Source organism: Procambarus clarkii, chromosome 3 (genome assembly GCF_040958095.1).
Source record: "Procambarus clarkii isolate CNS0578487 chromosome 3, FALCON_Pclarkii_2.0, whole genome shotgun sequence".
NCBI lineage: Eukaryota > Metazoa > Arthropoda > Malacostraca > Decapoda > Cambaridae > Procambarus > Procambarus clarkii.
Genome location: NC_091152.1, coordinates 14987511 through 15002304, shown reverse-complemented (window position 1 = coordinate 15002304; position 14794 = coordinate 14987511). Strand labels below are relative to the sequence as shown.

The 14794-nt window shown below is 49.2% G+C and overlaps 1 protein-coding gene across 1 annotated transcript; it reads left to right on the top strand.

The window, feature by feature from the left end:
- The first annotated feature begins 213 nt into the window (after window positions 1–213).
- Window positions 214–9030, top strand: LOC138368379 (WAS/WASL-interacting protein family member 3-like). The gene is made up of 2 exons (XM_069330911.1): window positions 214–1219; window positions 8498–9030. The coding sequence occupies exons 1-2, from the start codon at window positions 214–216 to the stop codon at window positions 9028–9030; spliced, it is 1539 nt and encodes a 512-aa protein (XP_069187012.1).
- Window positions 9031–14794: the final 5764 nt, after the last annotated feature.

Sequence of the window (14794 nt, the reverse complement as noted above, 5' to 3'; positions counted from 1 at the left end):
ACCACCACCCACAGACGTTTCACCAGTAATCACCACATTTGTCTTGACAACTGTTCATACCTCAAGCACAACTGGCTAACGTCTCCGACCTACAGTGGAGAGAGAGAGAGAGAGAGAGAGAGAGAGAGAGAGAGAGAGAGAGAGAGAGAGAGAGATACAGACAGACATGATAAGTGTAATCAAACGCAGAAAATTATAGGCCAAAGAGAGCAGATGTCAGAACACTTGACGGTTCTTCCCAAGGAAACAAATATCCTGGCAACAGTCTTGGAGGATAAAGATGATATAATGATATTTCTGATGGGAAGGAGGATCAGAGGCGCGGGGCACATCATCATCAAGGCTACTCCTCCTCCTCCTTCTCTCGCCGGCCCTAAGCTTCCTGCTCCACGCCACCTGCTCCACGCCAGCCTCCTGCTCCACGCCACCTGCTCCACGCCAGCCACCTGCTCCACGCCACCTGCTCCATACCTCCTGCTCCACGCCACCTGCTCCACGCCAGCCACCTGCTCCACGCCACCTGCTCCACGCCAGCCTCCTGCTCCACGCCACCTGCTCCACGCCAGCCACCTGCTCCACGCCACCTGCTCCATACCTCCTGCTCCACGCCACCTGCTCCACGCCAGCCACCTGCTCCACGCCACCTGCTCATACCTCCTGCTCCACGCCACCTGCTCCACGCCTCCTGCTCCACGCCAGCCACCTGCTCCACGCCACCTGCTCCACGCCACATGCTCCACGCCAGCCTCCTGCTCCACGCCACCTGCTCCACGCCAGCCTCCTGCTCCACGCCTCCTGCTCCACGCCTCCTGCTCCACGCCAGCCTCCTGCTCCACGCCTCCTGCTCCACACCACCTGCTCCACGCCACCTGCTCCACGCCAGCCACCTGCTCCACGCCACCTGCTCCACGCCTCCTGCTCCACGCCAGCCTCCTGCTCCACGCCTCCTGCTCCACACCACCTGCTCCACACCACCTGCTCCACGCCAGCCACCTGCTCCACGCCACCTGCTCCACGCCTCCTGCTCCCACGCCAGCCTCCTGCTCCACGCCTCCTGCTCCACACCACCTGCTCCACACCACCTGCTCCACGCCAGCCACCTGCTCCACGCCACCTGCTCCACGCCTCCTGCTCCACGCCTCCTGCTCCACACCTGCTCCACGCCTCCTGCTCCACGCCTCCTGCCTCCACGCCACCTGCTCCACTCCACCAAAAAGTCGTGTGTGCGTGTATTCGCCTCAGCGCCGAGTGGATCAAACTTCTGATTTCCATTTGAGTCATCTTGATGTCCTCTCTTCCTCCCCGCCTCCTCACAGCCTCCCTCCCTGGGACTCTCTGCGTCTCTCTCTCTCCCTGGACTCTGCGTCTCTCTCTCCCTGGACTCTGCGTCTCTCTCTCCCTGGACTCTGCGTTCTATCTCCCTGGACTCTGCGTCCTCTCTCTCCCTGGACTCTGCGTCTCTCCCTCCCTGGACTCTGCGTCTCTCTCTCCCAAGACTCTGCGTCTCTCTCTCCCAAGACTCTGCGTCTCTCTCTCCCAAGACTCTGCGTCTCTCTCTCCCAAGACTCTGCGTCTCTCTCTCCCAAGACTCTGCGTCTCTCTCTCCCAAGACACTCTGCGTCTCTCTCTGCCCAAGACTCTGCGTCTCTCTCTCCCAAGACTCTGCGTCCTCTCTCTCCCAAGACTCTGCGTCTCTCTCTCTCCCAAGACTCTGCGTCTCCGCTCTCCCAAGGACTCTGCGTCTCTTCTCTCCCAAGACTCTGCGTCTCTCTCTCCCAAGACACTCTGCGTCTCTGTCACTAGACTTTGTTGTAAACTCATATTTCTTTGCCAATATTCCTTCGTTCCAGTCATCCTCCCACGCCAATCATCGGTAAATATTCTCTCTCCCACATTCTCCCACATTCTCTCTCTTTCCTCTCGTAGCTTGGAATTCTTAATCGGCCTGAGGTGTTCTGCTATGGAATATATGTTCAGGAGTGAGAGAGAGAGAGAGAGAGAGAGAGAGAGAGAGGAGAGAGAGAGAGAGAGAGAGAGAGAGAGAGAGAGAGAGAGAGAGAGGGAGGGAGGGAGAGAAGTAACATCAGTTTGAGTACTGTCTCGTCTCAGATTTGTCCGTGGTTCAGAAAGTAGTGTGAACCTCTATCCATAAACCCCGTTGCGCGTCCTGTGCCGTAAAATATATGCTGGAATATATAAAGGTAATGTCATAACTCATATCCCTCCTCATAATGTAACATCATATTTCCATGACAACCTTCAGAATTTAATTTCCTCGGTTTCTACTGGGAAAAATAATGCATTCTTCGATCAAATATCCTCAATTCATCCATTATCAGGGTTAATTGAAAGGATTTGGGCGAGGATAAATTTTGGATTATTTTTTTTTCTTCGCATATTGTGGAAGCGTTTGTGGAGTGGTGAATGGCGCTCCTTAGGTATGATGGGAGATGGTATGTGGGACGTGGTATGTGGGAGATGGTATGATGAGAGATGGTATGTGGGAGGTGGTGTGTGTGTGATGGTATGTGGGAGGTGGTGTGATGGGAGATGGTATGTGGAGGTGTATGTGGGAGGTGGTATGTGGGAGATGGGAGGTGGTATGTGGGAGGTGGTGTGTGTGTGTAATGGTATGTGGGAGGTAGTGTGTGTAATGGTATGTGGGAGGTGGTGTGATGGGAGATGGTATGTGGGAGGTGGTGTGTGTGTGTAATGGTATGTGGGAGGTAGTGTGTGTAATGGTATGTGGGAGGTGGTGTGTGGGAGGTGGTATGTGGGAGGTGGTGTGTGGGAGGTGGTATGTGGGAGGTGGTGTGTGGGAGGTGGTATGTGGGAGGTGGTGTGTGGGAGGTGGTATGTGGGAGGTGGTGTGTGTGTTGATGGTATGTGGGAGGTGGTGTGTGTGTGATGTTATGTGGGAGGTGGTGTGTGTGTGTTTGTAATGGTATGTGGGAGGTGGTGTGTGTGTGGTACGTGATGGTATGTGGGAGATAGTGTGCGGTTGATAGCATGTGGGAGGTGGTATGTGGTTGATATGTACTTACCTAATAATGTCTACGGGGGCGACATTATCATTGTCTAGCTTTTTGTACCCCGCCTACTAGCCTTGTTATACCTGTTGCATTATAATTTAACTGTTCTAACGTTCAAATTCTTTGTCGAATCTGGTCTTAAAGTTATGTATGGAGGTGGCTTCCACTACTTCTTTGTTCAGTGCATTCTACCTGTTGACCATACGAGTATTTCCTTACATACCTTTGGCTTATTTGCGTTTCCAGATTCCCCTTATGTCCTCTTGTTCTACTTTCTTTCACTTTAAAAGATGTCCTTGGTCACCTTGTCAGTTCCCTGCAGTATCTTATATGTTGCCATCATGTCCCCTCTGGTTTCTTCTCCTCTCAAGGGTTATGAGGTCTAGTTCCCTTAACCTATCCTTATAGCTTAACCCTTTAAGTTCCGGCAATAATCTTGTTGTAAACTGTTGTACTTTATCAATTTCGGATTTATGCTTCTCAAGTCCGGATTCCAGGCCGACGCTGCATAATCTAATATTGGTCTAACAAAGGTTGTACAGATTATCTTGAAAGATCTCTGGTTTAGGTTTCTAAACGACATTTAATGTTTGCCAGCATCTCATATGCTGCCGATGTTACCCTGTCTATGTGTGACTTTGGCAGTATATAACTCTCAAATTCTTCTCTCCTTCAGACAGCTATATTTGCCTTTCCCTTATGGTCTAGATACCTTCTGGTCTCCTTTCTCCCGTTCCTATCTTCATTACTTCACAATTGTTGGGATTTATTTCTAGTAACCATGTGCTTGCACACCTGTAGTTTGTCAAGGTCATCCTGTAACTTCCTGCCGTCGTCTGTAGATACAATCCTCATTAGCTTTGTGTCGTCTTGTGAAATACTGAAACAGGAGTTCACTCCCACGGGCTGGTCATTCATATAGAAACAGTAGAGGTCCCAAGGCCACCCCTTGCGGAACTCTTCTTGTTGCCTTCCTCGAACTCGAGACCTCATCTGTGACTGTTAATCTCTGGTCTCTGTAGATCAGATAGTTCCTTACCCAGTTGAATGTTTTTTAATTTATCACTGGTGGTGGTGGTGGCGGTGGTGAAGGAATGAGAGCTCCCACAATATATGCCATCCGCGTGCACCAGTAAAAGAGGCCCCGTCGCACGTTATAATGGCCTCGTGGAGAGGGGGGGGGTATGGGGGTCCTGGGGAGGGGCGAATGGGCAGGAAAAACGCTCAGCTAACATTCTTGCATATTCTTTGATGTTTTGATTAGTATGCACATCTCGCCCACCCAAATTATCCTTCCAACCAGATTAGAATTAAGATCTGATTTATTAATGACCGAAATTCAAGGTTTACTCCGCCCCTTGCATTCAAGATTACACCGTGTCTGGCCCGTACTGCTGGGTGCATATTATGGGGGCCTTCCACTCAGGGCCCCCCCACTCAGGGCCCCCCCCACTCAGGCCACCCAACTCAGGCCACCACTCCAGGGCCCCCACTCAGGGCCCCCCACTCAGGCCTCCCACTCAGGCCTCCCACTCAGGGCCCCCACTCAGGCCCCCCACTCAGGGGACCCCCACTCAGGGGACCCCCCACTCTGGGTCCCCCACTCAGGGACCCCCACTCAGGGACCCCCACACAGGGACCCCCACTCAGGGCCCCACTCAGGCCCGCCCACTCAGGCACTCACCAGCCAAGAACAGGTCGCTACCCCCTAATTTTACTCTCATTATCCAAGTTCAGGTGTTAAAACATAGTAATGAGTTTATATATATATATATATATATATATATATATATATATATATTATATATATATATATATATATATATATATATATATATCGTACCTAGTAGCCAGAACTCGCTTCTCAGCCTACTATTCAAGGCCCGATTTGCCTATAAGCCAAGTTTTCCTGAATTAATATATTTACTATAATTTTTTTCTTATGAAATGATAAAGCAACCCTTTCTCTATGTATGAGGTCAATTTTTTTTTATTGGAGTTAAAATTAACGTAGATATATGACCGAACCTAACCAACCCTACCTAACCTAACCTAACCTATATTTATAGGTAAGGTTAGGTTAGGTAGCCAAAAAAAAAGCTAGGTTAGGTTAGGTTAGGTAGACGAAAAAACATTATTCATGAAAACTTGGCTTATTAGGCAAATCGGGCCTTGAATAGTAGGCTGAGAAGTGCGTTCTGGCTATTAGGGTACGACATATATATATATATATGGGTGCCAGTGTATGGGTGGGTAACAAACTCACAACTCTTCTATACACGGATGCTCCCGAAGATTGAGTAAGAAACCGATAAGAACTTGAGATTTCTTCATTTCTTTCTTTTTTGCTAAGCAAACACTGTGACTAGTGGGTAGAGCGACGGCAGTCGGTCCCCGGTGGTGGTGGTAGCGGTTGGGCATCTTCCCTACACTCCGGCCTCACATCCCAGCCTTTTGTACTCGCATCCCATCCATGGGGAGCCGGTCGGCCGAGCGGACCGCACGCTGGACTTGTGATCCTGTGATCCTGGGTTCGATCCCAGGCGCCGGCGAGAAACAATGGGCAGAGTTTCTTTCACGCTATGCCCCTGTTACCTAGCAGTAAAATAGGTACCTGGGTGTTAGTCAGCTGTCACGGGCTGCTTCCTGGGGGTGGAGACCTGGTCGAGGACCGGGCCGCGGGGACACTAAAAAGCCTCGAATCATCTCAAGATAACCTCAAGATGTCAAGAAGATGTGTCACATGGTCATACTGGTTTAGCCTTTCTCTTCATTAATTACCTTACCCCATCTCTTATTATATCAACTCTTTTTTTTTACTCTCTTCCCTCACACTTATTACCCTCTTCGTGCTTTCATCACTTTTATTCTCCTTTTCCCAACCCTTAAACGCTCTTCACCCCCTCCCCATTTTTTTTACGATAATGCGACCATGATTCCTTTCCAGACGAGAAATGTGACTAATGTAATAGCTTGCTAATCCTTGGCAGAATCCTCAGTGGATCCCCACGTTTCAATTCTTTTGTGGAGTCTCAGTCAGAGTGACGTACTGCTGATCATCAGCTTGTGAGTTCAAGTACAGATTGTTCTACTGATAATATTGATTGACAACAGTGATATATATATATATATATATACGCAATTGACGATCACGAAACACTAATCATTTGTATGCGGAAAATCCACTAAGAAATGGGAAAGGAAGATGAACGTTTCAGCCGTTTAAAGCCGTTGTCAACACCAGACTGACTAAAAGAAACACAGGGAGGGTCCAGGCCAGCAGCTGAATCTGACCACATATTCCCAGGGAAAGAATAGCCCAGAAACCGGGATAGATTAGCTTGGAATAATAGGATTAAGCGGTCAGAGAATAAGGATGAAAGATTAAAGAAGGCCTCACTGAACTACACAATATATGAATATAATATTGAAATGAGACATAGTAATCCTTTCTGAGTTTTTTCTTAAACTGTTGTGCAATATTGTAACTTAAAAATGGATTAAGTTTGTACATACATATTATATTATAGGTGTGCGGCAGCAGGTGTGGTGTGGGGCAGCAGGTGTGGTGTGGGGTAGCAGGTGTGGTGTGGGGTAGCAGGTGTGGTGTGGGGCAGCAGGTGTGGTGTGGGGCAGCAGGTGTGGTGTGGGGCAGCAGGTGTGGTGTGGGGCAGCAGGTGTGGTGTGGGGTAGCAGGTGTGGTGTTGGGTAGCAGGTGTGGTGTGCGGCAGCAGGTGTGGTGTGGGGCAGCAGGTGTGGTGTGGGGTAGCAGGTGTGGTGTGGGGCAGCAGGTGTGGTGTGGGGCAGCAGGTGTGGTGTAGGACAGCAGGTGTGGTGTAGGACAGCAGGTGTGGTGTAGGACAGCAGGTGTGGTGTAGGACAGCAGGTGTGGTGTGGGGCAGCAGGTGTGGTGTAGGACAGCAGGTGTGGTGTGGGGCAGCAGGTGTGGTGTGGGACAGCAGGTGTGGTGTAGGACAGCAGGTGTGGTGTAGGACAGCAGGTGTGGTGTGGCCCAGTTGCCTAGTGCACCTGGCTGTTGATAATTGTATTCGAGTATTTAATATGTAGAGCTTCGGTTATATGTACTCTTCTGAACTTGCCGTTGCTAGTGGCAAGATTCGAATCCAAATCCTGTGGCTGTGAGTGGCGTCTAATCACCTTCACTCCTCGGCATTTCTGACAAGTGATTAGCAGTGCGCGTGTCTGGTAATAGAAGGCCTTCACCTGCGTCCCTCTTCCATTGGGCTCTTTAACAGACTGACTTTTAAAGACACTGTGATTATACAGTGAAACACAAATATTGGTCCGCAAATATATTTTGCAGAGGACAATTTGCAAGTCACAGTGGAAACTAATGGACGGGTGGAATGATGGAGGAGCGACGAGCCGCTTAGGATAAGAATTTTTCTGTCCCATTTTTCTGAAATATTTTCAGTCATTCGGTTTCTGGGATTTAAATTACTTTCTTGTTCCTCTTAAAACTTACGTCGACCTGAATCTTTATTTACTCATATATATTCATTCGTTTTTTTTGTTTCTAATGATTTAGGTCTTGTTAGGTGGATAGAGTTCAGATAGGCTGGGTCTTTGTGCTTGGGTCAGGCACGATCCTAGCGCTCTGGCCAGGCTGGATCCTAGCACAGTGTCCGAGTAAGATCCTAGCACTCTGGATAGGCTGGGTCCTAGCGCTCGGGTCAGGCAGGATCCCAGCGCTCAGATTGATCAGGCAGGATCCTGTTATTCTAATTCGTCAGGCAGGATCCTATCATTCTAATTTGTCAGGCAGGATCCTATCATTTTAATTCGTCAGGCAGGATCCTATCATTCTAATTTGTCAGGCAGGATCCTATCATTTTAATTCGTCAGGCAGGATCTTAGTTCATACAGGGGCTTGGTGGTCTGATCAAACAGTGTCCTAGCGCGCTAGTTGGTCAGGCAGGGTCCTAGCTCATACAGGGTCCTAGCTCACTGTTAATCAGGGTCCCAGCGCTCTTATCAGGTTGTGTCCTAGGACTCTGGTTATTCAGAAAGGATCCTAGTGTGCTTGCTAGCCACCCAATGTCCTAGCTCTCTGGTCAGGCTGTGTCCAGTTTGAGAATGTGAGCGAGAGTGAATGCGAGCGAGCGAGCAAGTGTGAGGAAGTGAATGAATGAATGAATGCATGTGATTTTTTCTGTCTGAATAAAATCAGTTTGAACATTTTTCCCTTCAGTGTTGACCTGACCACACACTAGAAGGTGAAGGGACGACGACGTTTCGGTCCGTACTGGACCATTCTTAAGTCGATTGTGAATGGTCTCGACTTCACAATCGACTTGAGAATGGTCCAGGACGGACCGAAACGTCGTCGTCCCTTCACCTTCTGGTGTGTGGTCTGGTCAACATTCTTCAGTTTCGGTATTGTGACTCATCGCCTGCTTATCCCTTAAGTAATTCCATTATTATATAAAAATTCCCCGGACAAGGAACTCCGGCTTCCCGGACAAAGAACTCCGGCTTCCCGGACAAAGAATTCCGGCTTCCCGGACAAAGAACTCCGGCTTCCCGGACAAAGAACTCCGGCTTCCCGGACAAAGAACTCCGGCTTCCCGGACAAAGAACTCCGGCTTCCCGGACAAAGAACTCCGGCTTCCCGGACAAAGAACTCCGGCTTCCCGGACAAAGAACTCCCGGCTTCCCGGACAAAGAACTCCGGCTTCCCGGACAAAGAACTTCCGGCTTCCCGGACAAAGAACTCCGGCTTCCCGGACAAAGAACTCCCGGCTTCCCGGACAAAGAACTCCGGCTTCCCGGACAAAGAACTCCCGGTTTCCCGGACAAAGAACTCCCGGCTTCCCGGACAAAGAACTCCCGGCTTCCCGGACAAAGAACTCCCGGCTTCCCGGACAAAGAACTCCCGGCTTTCCGGACAAAGAACTCCCGGCTTCCCGGACAAAGAACTCCCGGCTTCCCGGACAAAGAACTCAGACGGCTGAACCAAAATGTAGCATTTCATTGAGTCTTAACTTCGTCTGCATAATTATTCGACGTTTCTTCAACCGAGCAATCTGCCCTGTCGGAGATTTGCATAAATAATTAATGTTTTGAAGATGGCACAGTGGGCCCCGCAACATCCCTCCCCCCCCCCTTCCTCACATGTCCCCCCTCCCCCTATCCACACGTCCCCCCTATCCTGCCCCCCCCCCTACCCCCTCTCTTAATCTGCCTCTTCCCTACGATGTCTCTTACCCTTGATAAGTTTAGTTCTCTTATATCCATTTTCAGCCATCAGTCTTTTCTCCGCTTGACTGTAATTACTCTTGTGTATTTTGTTCTTAAGATCACTTTATTGGTCCTACTTATTGTCCTCTCCTTGTCTCTTAATTTGTTCTCTGTTCTTATCCATGTCCGTCATCTCCACACCTTACAAGCGTAACATTTTATTGTTCTTTTTGCTCTTTTTCTATTTTTTTTTCCCCTCGTCGTATCTCTCAATTCTCTCTTATGGATCTTCTTAACTAAATGTTTCCTCCGTTCTTCAGGTCGACTTTATCCTCTCTTCCTCTCTCCTTCTTAGTAAGTTGTCATCCTTTTATCTCTTGTCTCTTCCTTCCCTAATCACCTCATTCTTCCTAAATAATTATCTTTCTTCTATCTTACTTTCAGCTTGCCTTGCCTCCTTTTCACTGTTATCTCTTCTCTCGTTTCTCTCTATCGCTGCCTCGTTCTTTTCATCGCCCCTATCTTGTCTCCTCCTCCTCCTCACGTTCTCCACCTCCCTCGTCTTCCTTCTCACTATCCACCATCTCATCCTCTTTTCTCTTTGCCCACCATCTTCCTCCCTCTTCTCCTCACACAAGTGCTCTCCTGTTCTTCCCACACCACCTTCTCACCGACCTCCTGCTCGGGGTCTCGCCGACTACCCAGAACTGCAAGAAATCCTTCCAAGAATTTCTAAAAAAAAAGTTTCTTCGTTCTGCCTGCCTAAGTTCCTTGCAGGAAATCTGAAAACATTTGTAATTTTTGCATATTTTCTTGCTGGATAAGAACACATAATGCTGAGAGGTCTGCAGGAAAATAATACGGAATGAAGATGCTCCACATGTGCTTAAGGATTTGTACATCGGAATGTGTATATAGTTTTGAGAGTTCTGGACTTAGCTTAGGACTGAAGTAGTCTTGCTGGTTGGTCAGTTAGCTTCTGTGGTGGCGACACTGCCTCTATCTGCCTCTTATCTCCTCACTGCATATCTTCCTCTTCCATCGTCAACTCCGGTAGAGCAAGTGGGTATGTATGGAAATACAGACCCACTTGAGTAATAGATGAGCCATACAGGGGAGTAGTGGGGAAATGGAATTAGCTAAACAAGAGGATGTAGGAGCTAGCTTGGTTCATAATTTCATAAGTGTGTAATGACAATGTTAAGTCAGGAGTCTCATACACACACACACACACACACGCGCACACACACACACACACACACATAGGGACGTTAGAAAGAACTTTTTCAGTGTCAGAGTAGTTAACAGGTGGACTGTATTAGGCAGTGATGTGGTGGAGGCTGACTCCAAACACAGTTTTAAATGTAAATATGAAAGAGCCCAGTAGGCTCAGGAACCTGTACACCGGTTGATTGGCAGTTGAGAGGCGGGACCAAAGAGCCAGAGCGGAGTGAGACACTAACACAAGGACAGAACAAGACGGAGTGAGACACTAACACAAGGACAGAACAAGACGGAGTGAGACACAAGGACAGAACAAGACGGAGTGAGACACAAGGACAGAACAAGACGGAGTGAGACACAAGGACAGAACAAGACGGAGTGAGACACAAGGACAGAACAAGACGGAGTGAGACACAAGGACAGAACAAGACGGAGTGAGACACAAGCACAAAACAAGACGGAGTGAGACACAAGCACAGAACAAGACGGAGTGAGACACAAGGACAGAACAAGACGGAGTGAGACACAAGGACAGAACAAGACGGAGTGAGACACAAGGACAGAACAAGACGGAGTGAGACACAAGGACAGAACAAGACGGAGTGAGACACAAGGACAGAACAAGACGCAGTAAGACACAAGGACAGAACAAGACGGAGTGAGACACAAGGACAGAACAAGACGGAGTGCGACACAAGTGATAAGTCTGTCGTCGCCCTCCACCTCGCAACAGGAAGACACACAGACCCATGGCCCTCCCCCCCCCCCCCCACTCAAAAACAAAACTCAACAAGACCCAAGCAGCCCAGCGGGACCATTTCACGAGACGCCATTCTAGAGAGACCAGAAATTTATGTGGCAATTAATACCCTTGTGCGACCAACTCCCTTTGCTATTTACACGTCGTGCGCCCCCCCCCCCACACCACACCACCCTCGTACATCTGGCATCTTAACCCCCCTCTCCTTCTCTCCTCTCTTGCCTCCCTCTTCCTCTATGTTGGTCCTCCTTCCTTCCTCTTCCCTCCCACCGTCCCTGTAGGCCGGCCTCGTCCCCCTCGACACAGTGGTCATTACGTAGGGCGCGGGTCACCGTGTTCGGTATATTGACCGTCTGATAACATACGGGGAATAAGCAAACGCTGTTTTGATATCTGAGTTTGCTCAGTCTTGTGAAATCCATAGTCGTATTTTTTGGAAGTGGGTAAACAGTGCGTTGATAAGGTATTTAATTAACAAGAGTGAAATACTCGTAGATTCATATCTCAAAAACTAACATTTTATTTTGACAAATGATTTTGATAATATTAATTATTAGGGTTAATAACAATAGTACACATACTACTAATAAAATACAAACTATTAATATATTATTAATGATAATGTTATTAATATAAATATATAATTTTTATTATTATATGTTAAAAATAATATATATGTAATTTCATCAGTTTTGTGTATATAACATAGTCGGAAGTGCACTGATTAGAAATTACTTTTGCGTATGTTGCCATAGTTCATGATCAAGTTGCCAGCACCCATCACAGCCGCTGCTTAACGTTGTCCAGGAGTATCACCTCCCAACTTACCCGTCACTGCTGAACGATACCTTGGTGATGGCCTCAAAGACTGAATCAATTAGATATCAACACGAGATGATCTGGTGCAAGTCTGATGAGTGTATACCTTGAGGTTACCTTGAGGTGCTTCCGGGCTTTGCGTCCCCGCGGCCCGGTCGTCGACCAGGCCTCCTGGTCATAAGCGCTTATGTGCTGTAAGTTATGTGTATAGTGTCACCGGCTTATATTAGCGAGGTGGTGGCGCATGGTCCCAATTAATATTACCTAGAACACTCTCTCTCCCTGGCAATTTTGGAGCAGTACAATAGAATCGAACTCGCGTCCAGGCTCACCCCAGTATAATTTACCCTCTCTGCTACCTTTGGCTAAGGGGACGGGTTGAATAAGACTCCTTGGGTAAGTTATCGTACAGCGGGCAAGCGGGAGCTGCAGTGAAGAATGTTCCTGGGTAAGTTATCGTACAGCGGGCGGGAGCAGCAGTGAAGAATGTCCCTGGGTAAGTTATCGTACAGCGGGCGGGTGCAGCAGTGAAGAATGTCTCTGGGTAAGTTATCGTACAGCGGGCGGGAGCAGTGAAGAATGTCCTTGGATAAGTTATCGTACAGCGGGCGGGAGCAGTGAAGAATGTCTCTGGGTAAGTTATCGTACAGCGGGCGGGAGCAGCAGTGAAGAATGTCCCTGGATAAGTTATCGTACAGCGGGCGGGAGCAGTGAAGAATGTATCTGGGTAAGTTATCGTACAGCGGGCGAGAGCAGCAGTGAAGAATGTCTCTGGGTAAGTTATCGTACAGCGGGCGGGAGCAGCAGTGAAGAATGTCCCTGGGTAAGTTATCGTACAGCGGGTGGGAGCAGCAGTGAAGAATGTCCCTGGGTAAGTTATCGTACAGCGGGCGGGAGCAGCAGTGAAGAATGTCCCTGGGTAAGTTATCGTACAGCGGGCGGGTGCAGCAGTGAAGAATGTCTCTGGGTAAGTTATCGTACAGCGGGCGGGAGCAGTGAAGAATGTCCTTGGATAAGTTATCGTACAGCGGGTGGGAGCAGTGAAGAATGTCTCTGGGTAAGTTATCGTACAGCGGGCGGGAGCAGCAGTGAAGAATGTCCCTGGATAAGTTATCGTACAGCGGGCGGGAGCAGTGAAGAATGTCTCTGGGTAAGTTATCGTACAGCGGGCGGGAGCAGTGAAGAATGTCTCTGGGTAAGTTATCGTACAGCGGGCGGGAGCAACAGTGAAGAATGTCTCTGGGTAAGTTATCGTACAGCGGGCGGGAGCAGTGAAGAATGTCTCTGGGTAAGTTATCATACAGCGGGCGGGAGCAGTGAAGAATGTCTCTAGGTAAGTTATCGTACAGCGGGCGGGAGCAACAGTGAAGAATGTCTCTGGGTAAGTTATCGTACAGCGGGCGGGAGCAACAGTGAAGAATGTCTCTGGGTATGTTATCGTACAGCTGGCGGGAGCAACAGTGAAGAATGTCTCTGGGTAAGTTATCGTACAGCGGGCGGGAGCAGTGAAGAATGTCTCTGGGTAAGTTATCGTACAGCGGGCGGGAGCAGTGAAGAATGTCTCTGGGTAATTTATCGTACAGCGGGCGGGAGCAGTGAAGAATGTCTCTGGGTAAGTTATCGTACAGCGGGCGGGAGCAGTGAAGAATGTCTGGGTAAGTTATCGTACAGCGGGCGGGAGCAACAGTGAAGAATGTCTCTGGGTAAGTTATCGTACAGCGGGCGGGAGCAGCAGTGAAGAATGTCTCTGGGTAAGTTATCGTACAGCGGGCGGGAGCAGTGAAGAATGTCTCTGGGTAAGTTATCGTACAGCGGGCGGGAGCAGTGAAGAATGTCTCTGGGTAAGTTATCGTACAGCGGGCGGGAGCAGTGAAGAATGTCTCTGGGTAAGTTATCGTACAGCGGGCGGGAGCAACAGTGAAGAATGTCTCTGGGTAAGTTATCGTACAGCGGGCGGGAGCAGTGAAGAATGTCTCTGGGTAAGTTATCGTACAGCGGGCGGGAGCAGTGAAGAATGTCTCTGGGTAAGTTATCGTACAGCGGGCGGGAGCAGTGAAGAATGTCTCTGGGTAAGTTATCGTACAGCGGGCGGGAGCAGTGAAGAATGTCTCTGGGTAAGTTATCGTACAGCGGGCGGGAGCAGTGAAGAATGTCTCTGGGTAAGTTATCGTACAGCGGGCGGGAGCAGTGAAGAATGTCTCTGGGTAAGTTATCGTACAGCGGGCGGGAGCAGTGAAGAATGTCTCTGGGTAAGTTATCGTACAGCGGGCGGGAGCAACAGTGAAGAATGTCTCTGGGTAAGTTATCGTACAGCGGGCGGGAGCAGCAGTGAAGAATGTCTCTGGGTAAGTTATCGTACAGCGGGCGGAGCAGTGAAGAATGTCTCTGGGTAAGTTATCGTACAGCGGGCGGGAGCAGTGAAGAATGTCTCTGGGTAAGTTATCGTACAGCGGGCGGGAGCAGTGAAGAATGTCTCTGGGTAAGTTATCGTACAGCGGGCGGGAGCAGTGAAGAATGTCTCTGGGTAAGTTATCGTACAGCGGGCGGGAGCAACAGTGAAGAATGTCTCTGGGTAAGTTATCGTACAGCGGGCGGGAGCAGCAGTGAAGAATGTCTCTGGGTAAGTTATCGTACAGCGGGCGGGAGCAGTGAAGAATGTCTCTGGGTAAGTTATCGTACAGCGGGCGGGAGCAGTGAAGAATGTCTCTGGGTAAGTTATCGTACAGCGGGCGGGAGCAGTGAAGAATGTCTCTGGTAA